At 41.4% G+C, this 22,170-nt stretch overlaps 1 protein-coding gene across 2 annotated transcripts in view; it reads right to left on the bottom strand.

Annotated features, from left to right (window-relative positions):
• The window catches only part of STK17A (serine/threonine kinase 17a), a 57,511-nt gene extending 42,942 nt beyond the window's left edge, over positions 1 to 14,569 (bottom strand). The window contains exon 1 of one of the 2 annotated variants that reach the window (XM_008169653.4): positions 14,232 to 14,569. In XM_008169653.4, coding sequence (XP_008167875.1) covers positions 14,232 to 14,410 — 179 coding nt within the window. In that variant the 5' untranslated portion in view covers positions 14,411 to 14,569. The remainder of the gene's footprint in view (positions 1 to 14,231) is intronic. The other variant, XM_005287310.5, reaches the window with a different exon arrangement.
• Between the last annotated feature and the right edge of the window lie 7,601 nt (positions 14,570 to 22,170).

Below are 22,170 nucleotides of genomic sequence, written 5' to 3'. Positions count from 1 at the left end.
TTCAGTGGTGGAAATGAAGAGTCTCTGTGACTTACAGAAAGGTTTTGTTTTATCTAGGTAGAATGCTAGTGCTCTTCTAACATCTAGAGTGCGGAGATTCCTGTGTAGACCCATGTGGCTTAGTGTAAAACGTAGGTAGATGGATAGGTTGATTGAGATGGAATGATGAAGGTACCTTCGATACAAATTTAGGCTGTGGTCGCATAGTCACTTTGTCTTTAAAGAATATGGCATAAGGAGGATGGACCATGAGGGCCCCAATTTCACCCACTCTACGTGCTGAAGTGATCATAACCAGGAACGCTACCTTCATTGATAAATGTAGTAGAGAACAGGTAGCAAGTGGTTTGAAAGGGGCTCTGGTAAGGCCTCTGAGGTCTAGTTTTAGGTCCCATGCTGGTGTAGGGTTGCAGACTTCATGTACATGTTCTGAATACCTGTGAGGAAGCATTTTGTAATCAGATGGTTTTCAGCCTTCGTGCATCTATCTTGTTGTGAAAAGTAGCTATGGCTGTGAGGTGCACCTTAAGTGAACTAATAGATAGCCCCATGTGTTTCTAATGCAACATGTACTCCTAAATCGAATGTATTGGTGTTGTAAGTGCCGGTATGTGTCTGTCGTGACACCACGAGGAGAACCTCTTTCATTTATGGAGGTAAATGGTATACATGGTAAGTTTCCTGCTGTTTAGCAACACCTTTTTAGCCTCTTCCAAATAGGTTAATTCGTCGTGATGGAGCCATGCCTTCAGGTGGAGTTTTCCTAGATTCGGGTGAAGAACATGACCCTCGTCCTGAGAGAAAAGATCCTGATAGAGAGGAAGGGTGTACGGGGGGCAAAGCACCATGCTATTCAGGTATGGAAACCACCTCTGTCTGGGCCATGTCGGAGCCATCAGTATGATCCAAGCTCTGTCGATCCGTATCTCGTGTATTACACTGGATAATAACGGTATCGGTGGGAATGCATAAAAGATGGGCGTGTTCCATCGGATGACAAAGGCATATCCTGGGAATTGCGGTCCTAGTCCTGCTCGTGAGCAAAACCTTGGACATTTGCAGTTTTGTGATGTTGCGAACAAATCAATATGTGGTGACCCCCACCTGCGGAATATGCGTTGAGCGATGTTGTTGTTCAGTTCCCATTCATGTTCTTGGGAAAACTGTCTGCTCAACTTGTCTGCCATCATGCCTGGGAGGTACGACACAGTAATGGTAACATTGTGGATAATGCCCCAGTTCTATAATGTTATGGCTTCTGTGCACAGGGAACGAGATCGAGCGCCTCCCTGTCTGTTTATGTAGAACAAACAGGCTACTTTGTCATTACTCTTACTGATTTGTTTATCATCAGTAGGAAATGTTGGCACATGTTTTGAACTGCTCGTAATTCGAGTAGATTGATGTGTAATAACGACTCCGCAGGAGACCATTTCCCTTGGATTGTGTGCTGGTTCAAGTGTGCACCCAATCCAATCAGTGAGGCATCTGTAGTGATCAGGATAGATGCTGGGTCTTGGTGAAACGGGACTCCGCACACACACTGTGTGGGTTTAGCCACCATTGCAGTGATTGTATGACTTCTGGTGGTGGTGACAGGAGTCTGTTTAGACTGTGCTTGCATGGTACGTAGACTGTGCTCAGCCATCCCTGGAGACAGCGCGTGTGTAGTCATGCGTGCTTGACCACAAAGATAGAGGCTGCCATGTGTCCTAATAGTTATAGGCAAGTGCATGCAGAGCCCCTAAGACTGATTGTGACTACCACTAGGAGAGTGGTCATTGTGGAGAATCTGGTCATTAGTAACGAAGCTTTGGCTTCTATCGAGTCTAGGTAAGCTCCGATGAATTCTAGTTGTTGAACTGGAAGTAGAGTAGATTTCTTCTGATTTATTTGTAACCTTCGGGTATGGAAAAGTGTCTGCTTGAGTGCAACCTTTCAAGAGACAATCATCCAAGTATGGGAACATCATAATTCCTTGTCTGTGTAGGTGTGCTGCTACTACGGCCAGGGTTTTGGTAAAGACTCTCTGAGCTGTCAAGAGTCCGAATGGTAACACTCTGTATTGGAAGTGGTCTCTCCCTACTGCGAACCGTAGGAATCGTCTGTGTGCAGGGTGTATAGTGATATGAAAATACGCATCTTGTAGGTTGAGGGATGAAAACCAGTCCCCTTCTTCTAGTACTGGAATTATTGACGTCAGCGTGACCATCCTGAATTTGTGGGTACATACAAATTTGTTGAGTTTTCGGAGATCTAAAATGGGTCTCCATCCTCCATGTTTCTTTTGAGTCAAGAAGTAGTGGGAATAGAACCCCTTCCCCCTGTGTTGTACTAGAACATGTCCCACAGTACCTAGCTGTACAAGACAGTTTACTTCTTGTCATAGAAGATGCTCGTGAGAAGGGTTCCTAAAGAGGGACGGGGAAGACAGATGGGTAGGTGGGATGGAGATGAAGGGGATGATATACCTAGAATGTCCTATCTCCACTACTCAGTGATCTGTGGTGATGGATGCCCACGCTTGGTAAAATGGCCATAGTCGGTGGACAAACATCTGGGTAGGTTGTGTAATATACGCTAGTTGTCGGGGGAGGTTGATCAGACCTTTGACCAAATCTTCAAAATTGCGTCTTGGATGGTGGTGCCTGTGACACAGTCAACTGGGACTGAGGTGGTCAGAACCTGGAGGGGGACAGTAGCACAACACCCAATGCATGACCACAGAAGTTGCCATCAAGAAGGACGTTATATCTGCTGCATCAACTGAGGCTTGATGGTCTTGGCTGATTTTAAGATGGCTTCATTAATGGTACCAGTTTCTGGAAAATGTCCAGTAATTTATGAGGAATGGAATGCGTCTGCAATCTTCCTCAGTAAATCTTCAAGTTGCCTGTTACCACTAGGCAGTGATGGTGAGGCTAGTACAATTATCACATCTGGAGATGAAGATGACAATCTCATCAGGGCTGGTGGTTCTGCCTGATCTAGTTCCTCCTCTTCCTCCACTAGTTCTTGAGGAGGTTCGAGATCTTCTCTGTGAACGAAGGGTTGTTTGGCTTCCCAATGGGATCATCTGGATTCAAGATATTGCATGTATGGATCTGATGGTCTCCAGTAAGGCCAATTTGAGGGGTCAAATACAAATTGGGACAATCACCATGGAGGAGAGTATCACTGGTCTCCAGGTACCACAATCCCTCCTCCAGGTGCACAATCCCTCTTATGAAATCAGGATGGTACCTATGAGATTCTGGGTCCTCTGACTGAACTGATCCTTTGTCTCTATGGGAGTGGTGATCTCCTTCTACCAAAACCTGACTTTCCAGAAGCAGTGGCAGTTTCGAATTCTATGGATGGTGCTGTCAGTGCCAGAGGCCTTATTATGCCCCAACTGGTAGACTGTACTGGTGAGTGGCTCTCCCTATCTTGCATGCTCTGGACCAATGGTGCGGAGACCTTCCTGGTCAGAACAGGTTCCAACAGAATTGGGGATTCCAAGTCCATATAGATGGACATGTCCTTGGGGTCCTTGTATGTATCCCCTGATGCAAGTGAACAGACTGGCTTGTCTTTCTGTGCGGCCATCTCATTGCTGTCTTCAGTACCAACAACTCCTTTTCATGGTGCATTGATACCATCAGAGTAAGAGAAATCTACTTTTGTTATTCCCTCATCGGTATTGGGAACAGTACAGCTCCTGCACTTAGCATTGGTTTTGGGACGCTTCTGCCCTTCAGAGCCAGGAGAATGGTACTGTGCTCCTTGTGAGCTTCTGAAACTCCCTACAGGGGTGTAGAGTCTGTCCTAACTTGGAGATGGAAATATCGTTTAAAAAAAGAGAACCAATTTAAACTATTAAAATTATATCAGTTAACCGTTTAATTGTTAATTGTTAACAAGTTCACAATCTACCCCTGGCTTGGGGGGGGGGGGGGGCGGCACCCTGCTGTCTCTCCTTGGAAGTGGAGTACTGTGGGCTGGGGGATCGTTTGCGTGCGCAGGGCTAAGCACTGTGCGCCTTGCTCTGATCCCAGTTACTAGGTGCTGCCTAGTGCGGCTAGTTTGGCAGATCACTGCCAGGAGAGCAGCAGTGCCAGGGCAGATCCAAATGTTCTGGCAGATCCAGTGGTTCCTGGGCAGACCCACCACTGCAGCCAGCTGCAAGAGAAGCAGAGTCAGGTGGGGGGAGGGGGTTGCAGGGCTGCCCCCAGCAGCGCCCTCTCTGCCGGGCATGGGCTGATCCAGCGGTGCCCTGAGCTGTGAGAATGCTGCAAGCTTCAGTGCCCTCCTCTTCTCAGGTATTGCTGTGGCGTTTTTAATGTGCACATTAAGTATTACAATGTCACAAAATTATTTTATCAATCTTACTCCTGGGGGAATTCTGCACCACTGCGCAATGTCGAATTTTGCAGAAATTAATGTGGTACGTGCAGAATTTCCTTTCACCCACAGAAATGGGCTGCAGTGCTGTAGAGGCATTTGAGGTGGTCATCGCTGACCAGGAAGGCCTGAGGGCAGGACATGCAGTTTTAGAATCTGCAGATCTTGGGAATAACTAGGCACTCCATGGAGAGGTGTGGAGGGGGAAGGGTTCAGGTAGGTAGAGACCCACCAAACCCTATTAAGAACTATGTGAACTATAAAAAATATAAACTACATTTTAAACTATTTACTGTTAATTACAGTTAGATGCAGAACCTAGCTAATGAAGAGGTTCCACCTCAGACCACAGGCAGCAGAAAAGAACTGGAGAGCTGGTCAGTCTTGCACTGCCCCTTTTGTCCTCAGTTTGGAACATAAAGAGAAAGGGGTAGGTGTGGACTTAAGGATATGGTTAGCAAGAATCTTCTGATCTCAATTATATGGAGCACATACCGCCACCACCCATCCCATGGAATACACATAAGGACCATAACTCAAAAAGGAAAGTAAATTTTCCCCTTACCAAAAAAACCCCAAAACAACAGTGGGATGTCCCAGTTCACCAACAAACAATCTGGAAATGAGGGTATATAGGAAGATAAAATTATCTTCAAATATTTTATATAAGACAGACTATAGAAGACGAAAGAAATCCCGAGAGGAACCTAGCAAAGATAGATGAATAGGCAGCACCTTTACTGTTGACTAATGAAAGTGAGTGCACATCAGAAGGAACTATTTCTACATATTGGTGGCTTTTAAAGTTACCTCTAACCTCTCTGGAACAAGACCGTTGTGTTATTCTGAATACAGGTCTGTTGCATCTTACGCGCATTTAACATGCGTGATTTCAGCTTTACGCGGTCGGCAAAAACAAAAAACAAAAAAAAGGAAAAATAACAATTTTAATATTGTACCTGTAGTGCGGGCAATTTCGCCCGCCATTCAACTAAATGTAATTTTGACTATACGCGGTTTTCGCTTTACGCGCTAACTGCGGAACGGAACCCCCACGTAAGATGAGACTCGCCTTTACCCTGATGAAAATATCTGCTTTTTTGACTGCCCCTGTGCATTGAGCACTCTCATATTTACTAATGCAATTAGATAAGTCAATGTTGGCACAGTATTCCAGGTAAGGGTGTAAATTCACTGTATTTCAGAGATACAGAAGAAATAAATGAGATCCAAAAAGAGGTGATAAAGATTAGAGGCATGGATAGAGATTGAAAAGACTGGGTCTGTTTAATTTATAGAGGAAACAAATTAAAAAGCGATGGCAGAGATACACAAAATAATGAATGTTAAATAAGCAATCAAACAGACCTAGTTAAACAGACCTCTCATAACAGAACCAGGGGACGTGATAAAAGGTTTCAAGTTTTAAAAAAAACAGAAAATATTTTTCCACAAAAAACATGATTAATCTATGGAACTTGTTTGCCCAAGGTATCTTTGAAACTTAGTCTTTTCTCCAAGACTAAACTCAAAAGGATGAGCTGGGTCATTGTTTCTCCATGTCCAGAGTCCTCTCCTATTAAGTCTTGCAAGGGTCAATCCTGTACTCTATCTTATTCAATACTTGTCTGAAGTTGCTGGTTAGACATATGGGCTGAGGTGTAGAGCTGGTATTGTTTGTGTATTGCTGACCTCTCCCTTGCCTCAGATGTCAACATTACTATTTGCCAGCTGTCCAAATACCTGGATGAGGAGCAGCTGGCTGAAACTAAACCCAAACAAGAGAGAAAAGAGAAGATGTTTGGAGAAGGCAAGGTCTTGAGACATCTTCCTTGGTCAAATGCATCTGCCTGAAGATTGCAGAGTCAGTGAATAGCATTGGGGTACTCTTGACTATCCATGATTGTGAAAGACACCCGTGTTCTCTCGTAGCTGGCCAGAACACTGTGCCCTATCCTATCAAACTGATCTGGTCACAATAATCATGTTTTCATGACTTCCAAATTAGATTATTGCAAATCCTACCTATAAATAAAGGCAAACAGCCTAAGAGCTTCAACTGGTAAGAGAAAGAGCCCATCTGCTCAGCAACTGACACACTGGCACCTCTGGGTTCCACTCATTACACTAGCTCCAATGAATACAAAATCCAATTCAAAACGTCTCATTCTTAATATCAGCAGCTCCTCACAGGCCTGACCCTAGTTCCTCGAGAAACTGCATCTCTCCCCATGACCATGACCTCTATCAAATGGTCTATGAACAGGAGGAGAACTGAAAGCACGAGAGAAAACTTTGTCATGAGATGGACTTAGACCATGGAATTAATTCCTACTACTCTCTGAGCTTTCAGAACCAAATGCAACACACACTGCTTTAATCTTAGCTATCCCCAGCCCACCCCCATACGGTAAAAAAAAAAAAAAAAACCTGCCATGTTTCAAGCTACTCTTTACAGTTGCAGAAAATACAGTTTCCCCCCCCCCCTCAAACAAAACTTGGGGGGTCAGAGATGAGACACTGTGGTGAGATGAGTCAAATACATATATAGTAAGATCTTAAAAATGAATTAGATATGTAAAAAGGATGAGAACAGCCACGGTTGCATTAGATGACAAGCAATTAAAGATGAAAAATCCCTCTTGCTTCAGCATACAAGTCAATTCTAAACTGAGTTTGGCAGAAACTTCTCATATGGCACATTATTCCAGAGTTGTTCACTATGAAGTTTCTTGCTCTTCTCTGAAGTATCTGGGAATGGACTGATCACTTTCAGACTGCATACTGGGCTAGACAGACCACTGGTCTGATATAGCACAGCAATTATGTTCCAGCATCAAGTATTGTTTTTATAAAAACTTTATTCAGTACCGTAAAGGCAAGCTCCTCAGTGGACTCCTGGTACCTTTTGAAAACTAAAGTATTTCAGTTTCAGGATTGCTAATTCACAATCAATTAAGTGAAACAAAATAAAAACCACAGACATTTAGGCTCCCCAGCCCAAAAAAGTAATCTGAATTGCAACCATTGATTTAATAAGGTATATTTATCATCATTATTCCTCAAATATACCATTTGCAAAAATTAACTGAAGTACAGTAGACTGACCAGATGTTCACAAAAGCACATGGACAGTAACATGTGGGTTTCTGAAGCACTGGGAGGCCCAAAGTAAGTATTTTCTTGAGAAACTTCTTCATATTTAATACATGTGTCAAGATAATGTTATGGTTTTTTAAATGCAGAGTGTCGGGAAATACAAAGCTACCTGATAGAACTATTAATAAATTTAATTGTGCAAGAAACAAAATCTCAACTACAAAATAACATTACTGTATTTCACTGCAAAAAAAAATCCCACAAAAATGCTAAGAATATTTTAAAAGATTGAAACCAACATCTATTTTTAAAAGATCATTGTCAAACAGCACCTTTGGAATTGGCCACTCAGGGCCTAGAATAAAAACTGCCCAATGTGCTAAGCACTCTGAGATGGACTCAAAAGCATGCTTGGAAGGGGTAGGGGAAGAAAAGGAAGAACAAAAAGCAAAGGGCAGGGAGGTAAGGATATCATGGGAATCACGTGGAGAGGATCAGAAGGCTGCACATCTAAAGAGCTAAGTAATGTATGCATAGTGGTTCTTTTTAAAAAGCTAATGTCATAACATGTTAAACATATAGTCGGTTAAGTAAAAAGTGCTCTCAAGTTTAAATTCTGATCATGAATGACAGCAACTCTGCTTAGAGAACCATTGGAAAGGACTCTAAATTGCTTCAAAATGAAGCCATGTAAACTTGACAAATTTGAATGCCACGTTTACAATATGAAGTATTGCAGCAAACTAATTTTCAACAGTAAGTAGTTCTAATCCATGCTGATGCTGCCCCTTTACAGCAGCAAAAGATCAGTTCTTTGTAGGAACAAACCTAGCATGGCCTAATGGTATTTGTGACAGAGCCAAAAATCAATTAAATCAATGGGAAGATTTCCATTGGGTTTGGATCTGACCCTTTAATAGCACATCCTGTAAAAAGTTCTAATCCTCATGATTTAAATACTGACTGCTGGAGTCACAATGTGTATAATCTCAATGTATAATTTTCCTCAAATTACCACAAAGTCAATACCACTCACAATTTAGCACACACTAAACTCTTAACCGAAGTAGTTTGTCATACTTCATCTCTCTCTAAAAACAAGATATTGATTTCATGACGCACAAGAAGCTGCTCAGACCTGCATACAAAAGCTGTTTTGGAAGCAAAGAGGAAGTCTAATATAAATACTGGTATTGCCAGATTAACCAAAACATTTGTCACTATGGAAATACAATATCTATTCACAAAGAAGGAAAATAAGACACAGTGTGTGCTACACATTTACAGCACAGTTGAGCTAGATAGACACCCGATGCACCACTTAATTAAAAGGGTCAGGTTACATAGACATTTAGACTGTTTACAAATATAATTCTTAAAAACTAGTTACTATGCAACTAGTAAGATTCATGCTTGAGGCAACTCCAGAGCAAAAATCCAGCAAAAATGTGCTGGGCAATCTAAGTTGAAGTTGATTCAATATTATGAAACCTGATATAAATTTGTACTTTGAGAGAGATATACCAGGACAGGTTTTTAAAAAATAAGCATGGCGTTATATTACCAAGTGTTCAGAGAAGCTCCAAATTGGATTCTCCTCATTTTCCCTTTCTTCAAAGTCTTATTTTGAAGTCTTAACAGGGAATTCTTGAAAAGCAAGTGAATTTACTGTTGAAAATACAGTAACAAGGGGAGAAACCAAGAGAAAGTGATAGTTCAGGGCACCATATGATTAAGAGAGGGGGTAATTGTGATGATTAAAGTTAGAAAGGAACGGATTGGGGGTGGGGGAGAATACTAGGTAAGAAATAAAGACATCCACACTCCAACATGACAAAGAACGTGTTTAAAAGCAAACTAATTTTTAGTCTACAGTTCATCTTTTATCACACAATCTTCATAATAAAAATCCTACTTCAAACTGAAAATGATTTTCTCTGAAATAACACAACTAAAAAGCCCAAGGTCACTTCTTCACACTACCACCATCATTAGCATTATTTAAATTGGCACACATCCTGGCTTACAGAAAGGAAACAAAAAAGTCTTAGTAATTGCAAATGAAGCAAGAACGCTTTACATCATATGTTTACCCACATTTTGGGTTGTCATGGGTTCTGCTAGGGAGCAGCAGAGAATCTGACATTACTTTAAGTAATCTTTTCTCAAAGTGATCTGCAAAACCTCCTGTCACTACTGTGGGTGCAGTATTAATAGTGACTTCTATGAACATATTCATCTTTTAGAAAGCTTAAAAAGAGATTGTCTGAAAGGAACGGAACTGCATAAAATTAGCTATAGAATTAATTCATCACAAGTGCTATTTGTCTAGCGTGCATTTCCTCCCACACCACACTTTTTCTGTTGTTACGGGTAAGAGAGAAGACTGTTTTTAGCAAGAAGGTTTTAATCTCAGAATTTCTTTTCAATGGATGGGTCCAATTGCCAGCAACTTCTCTCTCCATTCCCGTCTCTGTCCATCACATCCCTAGAGTCTGTTCCACACCTGTTATATTTGTATGAAGGTGGTCTCAGATAACTCAGGCATAAGACAAAAATGTGGCAAACATACAGCGTATGTTCTAGTTACAAATTCTTATTGCTGGGGGTGGGAGAGGGGGGACAACAAGCATCCAGTAGCACAGACCAAAACTGAGACTCACAACATTAAGATAGATTAAGTTCATTATACAGCTGGGTACTATCATGAAGGCATGTGTCAGTCTGCACATGAAGTCACATCTCTACATTTGAAATGTCCAGAGTGTGAAACCAAGTTTCCTTATTATGCTGTTCCACCTGCTCAGTGCTTCTTTAGAGCCTGTTATTCTCAGTTCATGATAACTGAGACTCAGTATGTCCTTTTTATTCAAAAGAAAAAGTGAACTGAGGAAATCAATAGAACTTTACTTTAGAGTCCCATATGTCTTCAATCTTTTGTCAGGGAAAACCTATTCTGAGGGCAATTGAAAGAACTAAAACAAACTGCCTTTCTGATGAGAAAGCAGCACAGTGTCAGGTAGACACTACTTGACCAATTTGAGAAGCCAGAACAGTTTTTGACATTAGCAGATGATGAGCTTTGATCTGGTGCATGGCAAGTTCCAGGCCACTTAAAAACATCAATAAACTTAAGAACTGTATAAGTTTGCCTAGAAATTTAATAAGCATATTATTGTCTGCAAAAGTACTATTAGTCTGACGGCTACACTCCTCTCTTCCTCGCAAAAAGATTAGGATCCATGTAAATCAACACTGCAAGTCAGCACCTTTAAAAAGGAACTTTAGACAAAATAAGAAAGCAAACCTGTAGGAAAATTAAGGTTGAGGTTTCCTTTTTGGATATGCTTTTGGCTTCACAATATAGAATGGGCTCGTGACAAAAATCGAAACAGTAAGTATTCAGACCTGTAATAGCTATAAAACCATTTAACATCTCTACAAAGAAATCTTATTAAAAAGCATATTGCTCCCCATTTTACAATGGAATTTCTATTACAATGGTCTTAATTGCAATAGGTAGTAGACTCATGTTACGCCACTTGAGGTACCCTACCTCCAGTGAGAGCAACCATACTTCAAAACACTGTCACACTATCACTGAAGCTACAGAGGTCTGATTACCAGCACAGAACAATTTGATTAGCAGATAAGTTGTAACTCATCCTGCTGCATCCCCACTGCATTACTAGTTTCAGCAGCAGCATCACTGGAGCTTTAACTCACCACCCCCAAATCTGAGGGTGTCTCTCCACCAGATGGGTATAATGGTATGCAACTAAAAGTTCCCCAGTATTCATTAATATAGTTCCATTTCAAACAGTCCTACTTCAATGCACAGTAAATATTTTTTTCTGCACACCAGCAACATTCACACGGGCCAGTTAATGCACGACTTGCTAGTGTGCCATAGAATCCTCTGGTGTGGACTAATGCACTGCATAGATAAGCCCAAAGATGCCACCTAACTCAAACTAGAGATTTTTGTGTGTGGATGGGAGTGGGGGCTAGGGACAAAACTTAATTATATCTTGAGCTAACAATACAGCCATAAATGTGTCCATGATTTCAAGTGAAAGACCTGTTGCATGCTAGTGTAATTTTATAAAAAGAACAAAAACTGCCACTAGCATTCCAATCAAGGGAATACAAAAAAGATTAGGAGTTTCTATAAAGTCTGCAATGCAGTTCTATCTCCTATATCAGCTCAAGTAGTTTTAAAATGGCAGAAAACATCTGAACATAAAAATTTGCTTTCAAAGTCAACAGTACTGATATTTGAACAGTACTTGCAATATGGAAAGCTTCACATTAGTAAAATCATTCTCATTCTTGAACTTCTCCAATCTGTGTGTTGAAGGAGGCAGCACAAAAACAAATAAGAACTCTTTTGGTATTTCTTCCTGAACTAGTCTTCTTATTCCAGCATGTGCTGTATTTGGTCAAGGTGGGATTGCTGCCTGACCCAGTAGCTGAACAGGTAATCTTTTGAAACACATAAATCTAATGTATTCCCCCTTCAAAAAAACAGGGATTAAAATAGACACAACATGTTTGTGTGCACAGGGGATGCTTTTTGCCTGAAAAATAAGATTGCTATTCATCTGCAGAATTATTGTTAGACACATTAACAAGTGTTATAAAAAACTCATACTCTTAAGTCATTAAGAAAAATAAGCATTCAATTTCAGAGCCAAAGCACCTTTTATGAACTGACACAGATGAAATTTAGCATGCTTTATCATCAGTTTTTAATAACGATATGGTCACAAATGGCAAAGAGCCTTTTAATTTCACTACATTTGTTTTGCAACGGTGAGCAAAAATTCCCTCTTTATGAATATGCTAGAGTTGAATCCAGGATCCAACAATTTAAATTTTTCCACTACTTTAAAAAAAATCTTCAGAATTAAGCTAAGAAATTAAATCTACAAATACTCAAGTATATGATCTCTTTACATTATGAGGAAAAAGGATCTCAGAGACTTTTGTGGTGTTGAAAAAGGGACAGTATGAACCAAAATTTCTGCAGACTATTGCAGAACAAAAAAGCCAAAAAGGCATTATTAGTTTTATTTTGATCAGTTCATGAAAATCGCAGGTATAGAATCACAGCAGTCATGGAAAAAAATGTCTTAAAGTACAGGTTTGATCAGTAAATGACTATGTAAAAAGACATCTTGTTGAGATTTGCTTGTCCTAATTATACAATACAAAGTTTATTGCAGTACTTTCCCCACCCAACCCCCCATTAACAGGGCAAAGGTATGAAGCCCCATTAACCTTAAATTAACAATTTTTTTATGCCAGGATGGATCATCATATAGTCTGAACTTCCTGTATAACACAGGCTAAAGAACTTCACCCAGTAACTCCAGCATCACAAGCCCTTATCTCATGGTTGAACTAGAGCGTGCTTTCTGGAAAGACACCCGATTTTGATTTTAAGATTTTGGGATGGACAATCCAGCTCATTCCTTGTTAAACTATTCCAATGGTTAATTACGGTTGCTTAAAATTTGTCCATTATCTCTAGCCTGAATTTACCTAGGGTCAGCCTCCAGTTGCTGGATCTTATTATACCTTTCTTTGCTACATTAAAGACACCTATATAGAAACCTTCTCCTTATATAGATATTGATGTCTGTTATATTTTGCTGATATTATTCTGATTAATTAGATTTGTTAAAATGCCAAAGTTAACTTGAAGTCTAGACAATTTTTAAGAGTTTTAAAAAAGTAGTTAACAGCAACTATACTTGTTCCTGAGTCATAATCTTCTCTATTTTGCCCCCCTCCAAAGGAAGTGTTTCTTTTCCCTACTGCTGTGTGAAAGACCCAGGCAAACAAAAGGATTACTGACTATACAGGAACAAATGTGTCATTGACTACACAGAGTGCTGTCAAATGAAGCCAACTAAAAAAAAAAAAAAAAAAAAGAAAGTAACTTCTCTCTCTAATCTCTTTCAGTGACAGTCATCATATATGATCAACACCCTGATGTGGTAAAACTTTCAGACAGAAGTGTTATTTTTAATATGAGTGTCTCCAAGTTCAAAATGCAAAATGTATGTGTACACTGAGGAAGCTTAACATAAAAAGAGCTGAGCCACAAACATGAACACAATTCAAGAGTCACTTTCCAGAACAAAAAACTTTTTATAACTTATTTTCTTTTTGAGGAGTGGTGAAAATCCCACGCTGAGAGAAAAGTATAATTGGAAAAAAAAAAAAAAAACGCCTTCGCCACCCTGCTCTAACCATTTGCTTCCCTTAAATAGTCTTTTTTTCCTTGTGTCACATTTGACCTAGTTTAGGTAACACCTAACAACACCAACACACACCCAGGTAAATTAAGGAGAAGTGTTTTGCATTGGCTGTTTGGGGGGACACAGGAACGGCGAGCGGCTCCCGTGCAGAGAGGGCCCAACACGACTTGCCCTTGACTACACTGACCAGAGCCAATCGCGGGGCCAGCGGGAGCGCCCCCATACTGGGCTGCGTGGAGCATTTTCCCACCTGCGCCCAGGCCAGTGACACCGATCAGGGGAGAGTCGGCACGGAGCGCCCGGCGCGGGCAGAGCGGAGCCGGGGGGTGCACCAGCACCGGAGCCCACCGGGACCGTCTCACCCCTTCCCCGGGAGTGTTGGGGGGAGAGAAGCTCCCCGCGGGCCGGGCTGCCCCCGTAGCTGGAAGGGGTTTGGGCGCCCCCGCAGCGGGGCGCTCTGTCGGCCGGCTCGTCGCTTACCTGCCGAGCTCCCTGCCGGGGCTGAGGCTGTAGCGCTCCTGGAAGGGCTCGGTGCGGATCGCGGTGCGGATCTCGCTCAGGAAGCCGCCCCGCCGGCGGCCCCGGCCACAGGGAGGTTGCGACGGTGGCGCCCGGCTCCCGCGGGAGCGGCCCGGCGGGGGCTTCTCCTCGGGGCTCATGGCGGGGAGCGGGGGCACGAGCGCAGCCCTTGTCGGTGCGGGTAACAGGCGAGGCGCGAGCCAGCAGCACCCGAGCCGGAGAGCCGAGCGGACAGCTGTGCAGGCAGCCAGCCGGGCCGCACGCGCTGCCCCGAAAGGAGGGGGCGGGGCGGGGCGAAACCCCGCCCCTCACTGCCTCACCTTTGCCAGAGGGGGCGTGGCTGCCGCGACGCCAGAAAAGCGGCAGGGCTGAAGTGGCGGTTGGCGGCGCCACCTGCCGGGCTCCGCACGCGCCGCCTCGGCTCATGGTGGGTTGTGTGTGTGCGCGCGCGTGCGCGTGCCCAGCCTGGCGGACAGCCACCTGCCTGAGCCCAGGCTGGCAGCTCGCCCTGGGCTCCTGCCTGCACCTGCTGGGCTCATCCCGTTCACGCAGGGGACCACAATGAAAGCAAACGAGAGTGCTGCGTTTCCCCCAAGCAGCCTCCTCCCGTTCCTGCACAAGCTGCCTCGCCTCCCTGGCACAGCAGCACCTGAACTAAGGAGATGCAGTGGTAGCGTGGCTAACTGCACCTGTTAAAAGTCCTGGCGTCCTCTCCCGCCCCTCATAGCCACATCCCCAAATCCTCAACTGATTAAAACATCACAAAGCTGAAAACTATAATAAAATTCAGGTTCTTATTGTCTTCTGCTTTTTGATACTTTAGCCTTCATGGTTGCTGAGAAAGGCTTGAAAACATGATGCCTAGAAATCACCCGACTCCAGGAGCTGAGGCTTTAAGTAAAGCACCAACTATTGCAAGACTAGGGATAAAATCAAGAGGCTGGTGACGCTGGAAATGTTGCTCCATGCTGAGCACTCCAGGCTGTGTGTGTAATGTGTATACCTCTGGAATGTGCACTCATGTGTGTGTGTTTATAAAAAACAGGGCTTGTGTCCTGGCCAAAAATATCAAGCCAGAACTGTGTTGAAAATAAATAAGCCAGCCCATTCCTCTTTGCATGATAACATTGTTAAGAACTGTAATGCAGCAACATAATGCTTCTATAAGTGAGGGTCAAACTGTGGTCAATAGGCCAAATACAGCCCATGCAGTTCTTTAATGCTACTCTAATATAAAGAAGCAGCTCACAGCATATGTGGATTCTAGCACTCACTGTGGCCTGCTTGCTTGGATTAAGGCAGAATATCACATTACTACTACTAAATAATAATTGTATTACAGTAGCACCTACAGATATTACTTAAACTGTACAAATGCATAATAGGAAACGGCCCCCAAAAGCTTATAGACTAAATAGACAAGCCATCTCCCATCTTCCTTGGATGCCAGTTTGACCGGGGCAGCAGAGCTACCTCAGTCAGCTTTTTGCTGGTGGCGAGATATCCTGCACAGGCATAAAGTGGACTTGACGAACTGGAGTATGTGCTCCAGCAGAAACAGAAGGGGACCAGAGATTTAAAAAAAATATATTAGAATCATGGAAAGACTTCCATACACTGAGTGACTGAAAACATTAGGACTGTTTAAAAAAGATGTGATACAGATACAGCAAACTGACTAGTATAGGCAATTTGAGTGCTTCTACTTAGCCTCACAGTACAAAGATAAGGGTACAGCCAACTATACTGAAAGGCAATACATTACAAGAAATATTAATATTAAATACTTTTTCCTCACGACACAATCCATGATTAACTTGATATAGTCACACATCATTGAAACAAAGAGTTTAACAGGCTTTTTTAAAAGGATTAGATATTGATATGGATAATGAGAATATATATAGTTACATTAAATAGGATAAAAAGTATAGGGATTATGAACCTTCTTCCAGCCTTTAGCAAACCACTGACTTCTGGGGTTAGGCAAATATTTTTGCTATGATCAGGTTATTCCATAATCATTCATTATGGGTTTCTTGCACTTTCCTGTGATGCTTTTGGTTACTGTATATTGTAGGACACTGGACTAGAAGGACTACTGGACTGATCTGGTAAGGGAATTTCTATGCTCCTAAATATGTTCTAACTTGATAGGGCAGTCCCAGTTCACTGTCTAATTCTATGGAAATTGGAGTTTTCTCGTAGAGGGAAGTGTGGTTGTCTAGTGGGTAAGAAATGGAGTATGACTGGAAGAAGTTAGAGGAATGGTCATTTGTATCCTACCTAACAACTCCTAAGCGCTACAATTTTGCTTTAGGTACATTTTGAAGAAAAACCTTCTGTGACACGACCATTTAAAATAGACACTGCTAAAGCATTTGTCTCTGTTAAATGCACAAAGACACCCTTTGCTACTGCCTGCCAATATCCAGAGCCTGCAGCAAAAAAGATTAATGAGGTAATGGCCCCACATATAGGAAAGGATTCTAAACCACCCCAGTCATTGATCAATGATGATACAAGGGTGAGCGAGCAAATTGATGACTGAGTAGTTTTGCAAATGCCAAGTCAGAGTTGCAAAATGAAATATTTTAAAAGTAAATTACAAAAACAACATATAAAATAATTGAAAAGCCACAGAAATCAGAGCTGTGTTAGATACTGACAATTTCAGTGCATATCTTACACAGAATTTTGTGTAAATGGTAATTGGGGCAGAATATTATTATTAAGCAATAAAAACTAGGAGTTAACTATTAGTTAGGAAGTTGTTAAGGTTGAAAGTGCACATTAGGGGTGTTAGCTAACATCCAGACAATGTGGTGTTATTTCCCTGGAATACTTCTACCTCAAAAACATGTTGGTCTAGAAATGAACAGTTAATTCTTGCCATATGTTCCCTCTTTACTTATTTTCACCTCAGGCAGGTTGCAGTTTCCTAGAAAACAGGGTCCTACACCATTTAAGGTCCTAAAGATCACAATCAACCCCTTCAATTGCACCCAAAAGCTAATAGGTAGCCAGTGTTGAGCAGGAAAGTACAAGTGTAATATGTTCATTCCACCTAATTTCTGGATACAAGTGGCTGCATTCTACTCCAGAATATGAAAGCATCATCTCTTCAATGGTAGAACTAAATAGAGCACATTACAGCACATATGGCCAAGGTGGGCTGCATAGGGCAGACAGGGTCCATATTGTTCCTTTTCTACAGAGCAGTAAATTGTATATTCCACCCTGCCTTCCTTGTCCAACATGTCCTTTGCCAGCAGGATCTAGTGTGAGCCATGTTGACACCCTTTGTTCACTATTGATGCAGCAAGTAGAAATTAGAGTTGAATGTCCCTACTATACTCTTTGATATTCAATTCACTAATATTTATTCTTTATTTCCAAATATCTGTTATTAAATTATATGTGGTTTTTTAGGATAACCAATACCCATGAAACTAGTTAGCCAACTGTGTTTACATACACATCCCAGCATTGTTTTCCATCAGTATCAGTAGATCTGCTATTTAGATTTTGTCTTTCATCCTGAAAGATCTTGAATACTTTACAAACGTAAACAGTTACATACGACACACAATTATCAATTCATCAGTCATTGAAATGCACCCGTATTTGAGTAAAAAAACAGCCCAAAACAGCAGTTGTCCAGTAGTTCACAGAACACCACAAAACAATTCAGAACAGGAAGTGAATACATGTGTTTTCTAAATGGAACTGCAAGGGAAATGTACGTAAGCAAAATACAATTACCTCAATTGTAATCTGCCCAGAGGAGTAGGGTCAATATTTGTCCTCTCACAAATGCAGTGGGTTCTTTCAGGACTTCTGTTCTATATAGTACAAAACACAGGTGTTTTTGCTGTATATGCTGTTTTACACAGGTAGTTACGGGGTGCTTGAACAATTTTTATAGTGGGGGGTGCTGAGAACCATTGAACCAAATTGTAAACCCTGTATATAATGGAAACCCTTCAAGCGGGGGGTTGCTGCACCATCCCCCCACACCCGTAGTTCCAGCACCTACGTGTAGTTACAGACATTATGATACATACACCAATATATATAGTTTTTCATAGTTTGATTCAGACTGGTTCTTCCAGTTTGGATAAACATTCAGAAAACCTCAGATTTCTTTCATAAACCTCTACAATACATCCTAATGTGTAAATTCCAATTCCTGCCATTCTTTAATTTGTTTATCGCTTTCTCCACCATATGGTAGGAAAGGCCTAAAGAAAGCTGTTTGAAGTTCAATGTTTTAAAGTAACAGAAAGATGGATTTGCTGCATCATTAATCAGAATTACCTGCTGAATAGAAAGGCAGTGAACAGAAGAACCATTTTGTTTAACTGTCTTGTGGACTGACTAAGTCAATTTACCTTCCACTTCACTACACAATAGCTCTAGCAACTGGCATATATTGTAGATGGCTCAGCCATGATGTACTACTATGGAGTATATAACTGCACTGTAGCGTATAAGTGAAATTCACCCTTGTGCAGAGGGCCAGCATGAGGCCTATACACCACTTTAGTCTCACTTAAGTATTAAAAAATAGGGCTTATGTGGCATGTAAATGGTGTAGAATAAATAAGCCTTGTGTTGGCCATCCTCAGAGGGGTGAATTTCAGCCTATGTGAACATAGTTTAATCCATTTAGAAGCTAACTAATGGATATATTTAGATTGATCACAGCTACTGCACAGTGAGAATGTTTGTGTGTGATTCCTCTTTTTTTTTTTGCCTCTGTGTTAGTCTTTAGCCACATATAATTTAGAGGAGAGCTCTTGTTATGCTCAGTTACACTCAGATAGCATAACAAACAGTCGTTTCTGCTGATATCAATTAGTGTCTTATGGTTCAACATTTTTTCCCTTTCAGCGTAGGATGTTCTAGGAATTCATTCTTTTTTATGAGATGTACTTGGCCTGCAAGCAATAGAGAATGAAGTGGAGTGGAGGATAATGCCTCTCGGGTTCTGTTTAGGAGAATGTCCTTTTAGATTTATGTCTGCATGCACCGAAGTGAAAGCCTATTTTTAGTTCTGCCCTTAAGAAGTGGATCAAGCAATGTTGTATAGGTCATAGAATTTGCCTGACTAGATCAGACCACTGGTCCTTCCAGTCTGGTAGACTAATTCTTCAGATGAGGGTATCCTCCTCTTCCCAGTATTGAACATATTCAATTGAACAGTGTGTGAAAGAAATAATTCCTTCTCTGACCAATGTGGTGATCAGTTTATACCTGAAGCATATTTGAGTATCCTTTATTATAGCATATATAACTCAGCATGTTATTCAGATGTTAATAAAATTCATTCTTTAATCTAGTGATAGTACTGTATGTAACACCATCTGTTCTTCTGCAACTGTAAATTCTAGTCTGACTACAAGCTGTATGCAGAAGTGTTTTCTTTTATTTCTTCTAAATTGATATACTATAGTTATCCTAACCTGAGGTACCTCAGCTATGTACTCTTGAATTCATCTTGTCAACATGTAAGGCCTGAGTCCCAAAGATCCCACTAAATTCAGGTGGAACTGTGGGTGCTCACCTCCTCTGAAAATCAGTTCGCATGATGATGTTGTGGGGTTTTTTTGTTTTGTTTTTTGATGAAATTGAGCTGATTCAGTAGTCTGAGGACAGCAGGGAAACTAGGTTTCTTATCAGCTACAACTGTAGCAATTTCGTCAGTCTTCACATTCACTTTGCAGTTTAAACAAAGATGCACAGATCGCAGCATTAGGCACATATTTGCATCATTATTGCCAGCGTCCTGAATTACTATTTAACGTGGGTGGAAGCTTTTATCTAAACTGCCACTCATTTGGCACAGTGTTTGAACTGCATAATTTGTGGAACAGGTGACTAAGCTCTCTGTAGGAAGATCTTAAGAACATCCTTTCCCGGGACTCTTCCTACACCTGGACATGGATTGCTATTTGCAGCAGTTGTCACCCAGAATCTGAGTGCTGCAAGTAAATGCTACAACAATTGTTTTAATTAATTGTTTGCACTAAATATCTGTTACTAAAAATGTGAGCATGGTTGAATAGGACCACATATAAAAGTCAGTATGCCATCTTAATTCAGAGGAAGCACTTGGAATATCCCATTATAGTATAAGACTGGATGGAAAAATGCTTTCCATTTATATAACTTTATTTATTTTAAGCCTCAAGAGCACGTCTCTTTGAATTTATAGTCACCTAACTTAATGTCCAAAAAATAATAAAATCTTATTCTTCATAGCTAGGTTGATGGCTTAGCAAGGAATTTTTTCTCCCATATACAACATTACACCATTTGGGAACTATGGGAGGATATCACATTCCTCTGCAACATCAGATATAGATCACAGCCAGATGCAGGATGCTGGATACAATGGAGCATTGGTCCGATCAAGTAAGGCAAATCCTATGGTCCTAGAGATGAACTGATACTCAGAGAGTTGTTATTAATGGTTCCCAATCCTGCTGGAAAGGTATAACGAGTGGGGTTCCGCAGGGGTCTGTTTTGGGACCGGCTCTGTTCAATATCTTCATCAACGACTTAGATATTGGCATAGAAAGTACGCTTATTAAGTTTGCGGATGATACCAAACTGGGAGGGATTGCAACTGCTTTGGAGGACAGGGTCATAATTCAAAAGGATCTGGACAAATTGGAGAAATGGTCTGAGTTAAACAGGATGAAGTTTAACAAAGACAAATGCAAAGTGCTCCACTTAGGAAGAAATAATCAGTTTCACACATACAGAATGGGAAGAGACTGTCTAGGAAGGAGTACGGCAGAAAGGGATCTAGGGGTTATAGTGGACCACAAGCTAAATATGAGTCAACAGTGTGATGCTGTTGCAAAAAAAGCAAACATGATTCTGGGATGTATTAACAGGTGTGTTGTGAGCAAGACACGAGAAGTCATTCTTCCGCTCTACTCTGCTCTGGTTAGGCCTCAGCTGGAGTATTGTGTCCAGTTCTGGGCACCGCATTTTAAAAAAGATGTGGAGAAATTGGAAAGGGTCCAGAGAAGAGCAACAAGAATGATTAAAGGTCTTGAGAACATGACCTATGAAGGAAGGCTGAAAGAATTGGGTTTGTTTAGTTTGGAAAAGAGAAGACTGAGAGGGGACATGATAGCAGTTTTCAGGTATTTAAAAGGGTGTCATAAGGAGGAGGGAGAAAATTTGTTCACCTTAGCCTCTAAGGATAGAACCAGAAGCAATGGGTTTAAACTGCAGCAAGGGAGGTCTAGGTTGGACATTAGGAAAAAGTTCCTAACTGTCAGGGTGGTTAAACACTGGAATAAATTGCCTAGGGAGGTTGTGGAATCTCCATCTCTGGAGATATTTAAGAGTAGGTTAGATAAATGTCTATCAGGGATGGTCTAGACAGTATTTGGTCCTGCCATGTGGGCAGGAGACTGGACTCGATGACCTCTCGAGGTCCCTTCCAGTCCTAGAATCTATGAATCTATGATTTCATCACCAGTTATGAGGCTTATTTTCAAAAGAGAAAGCAGACTGATCAGAAAAGTTGTACTTTTTTCAGTGCTTGTCCTCAGCAGTGTTCTAGAAATACAAACACACTAACAAGTTACAGAGTTGTCAATAAAAGGCCATGTTAGATATACTAAAATCAAATCACAGCTTGTACCCAAAATCTCACAGAAGATTCCAATGCTGCCACTGCTGCATTCCTGAAAAGCTGTTATCCGAGTATGATGGTTTTAGGAAGCATGATAATTTATACTGCTTTAGCTAAAGATTGGTGGTAAATGTAAATGTAAGGCTTTGAGGACTGAAAAATGAGCAAAAGGAGCTCATCCTTCAAACTTGATCCAGCATTCCCAAGAGTAGTTTGAAGCAAAATTAAATATGACCTTAA

This window comes from Chrysemys picta, chromosome 2 (assembly GCF_011386835.1).
Source record: "Chrysemys picta bellii isolate R12L10 chromosome 2, ASM1138683v2, whole genome shotgun sequence".
NCBI classification, from domain to species: domain Eukaryota; kingdom Metazoa; phylum Chordata; order Testudines; family Emydidae; genus Chrysemys; species Chrysemys picta.
The sequence above is the reverse complement of the archived record's forward strand: the minus strand, read 5'-3'. Positions and strand labels throughout refer to the sequence as shown.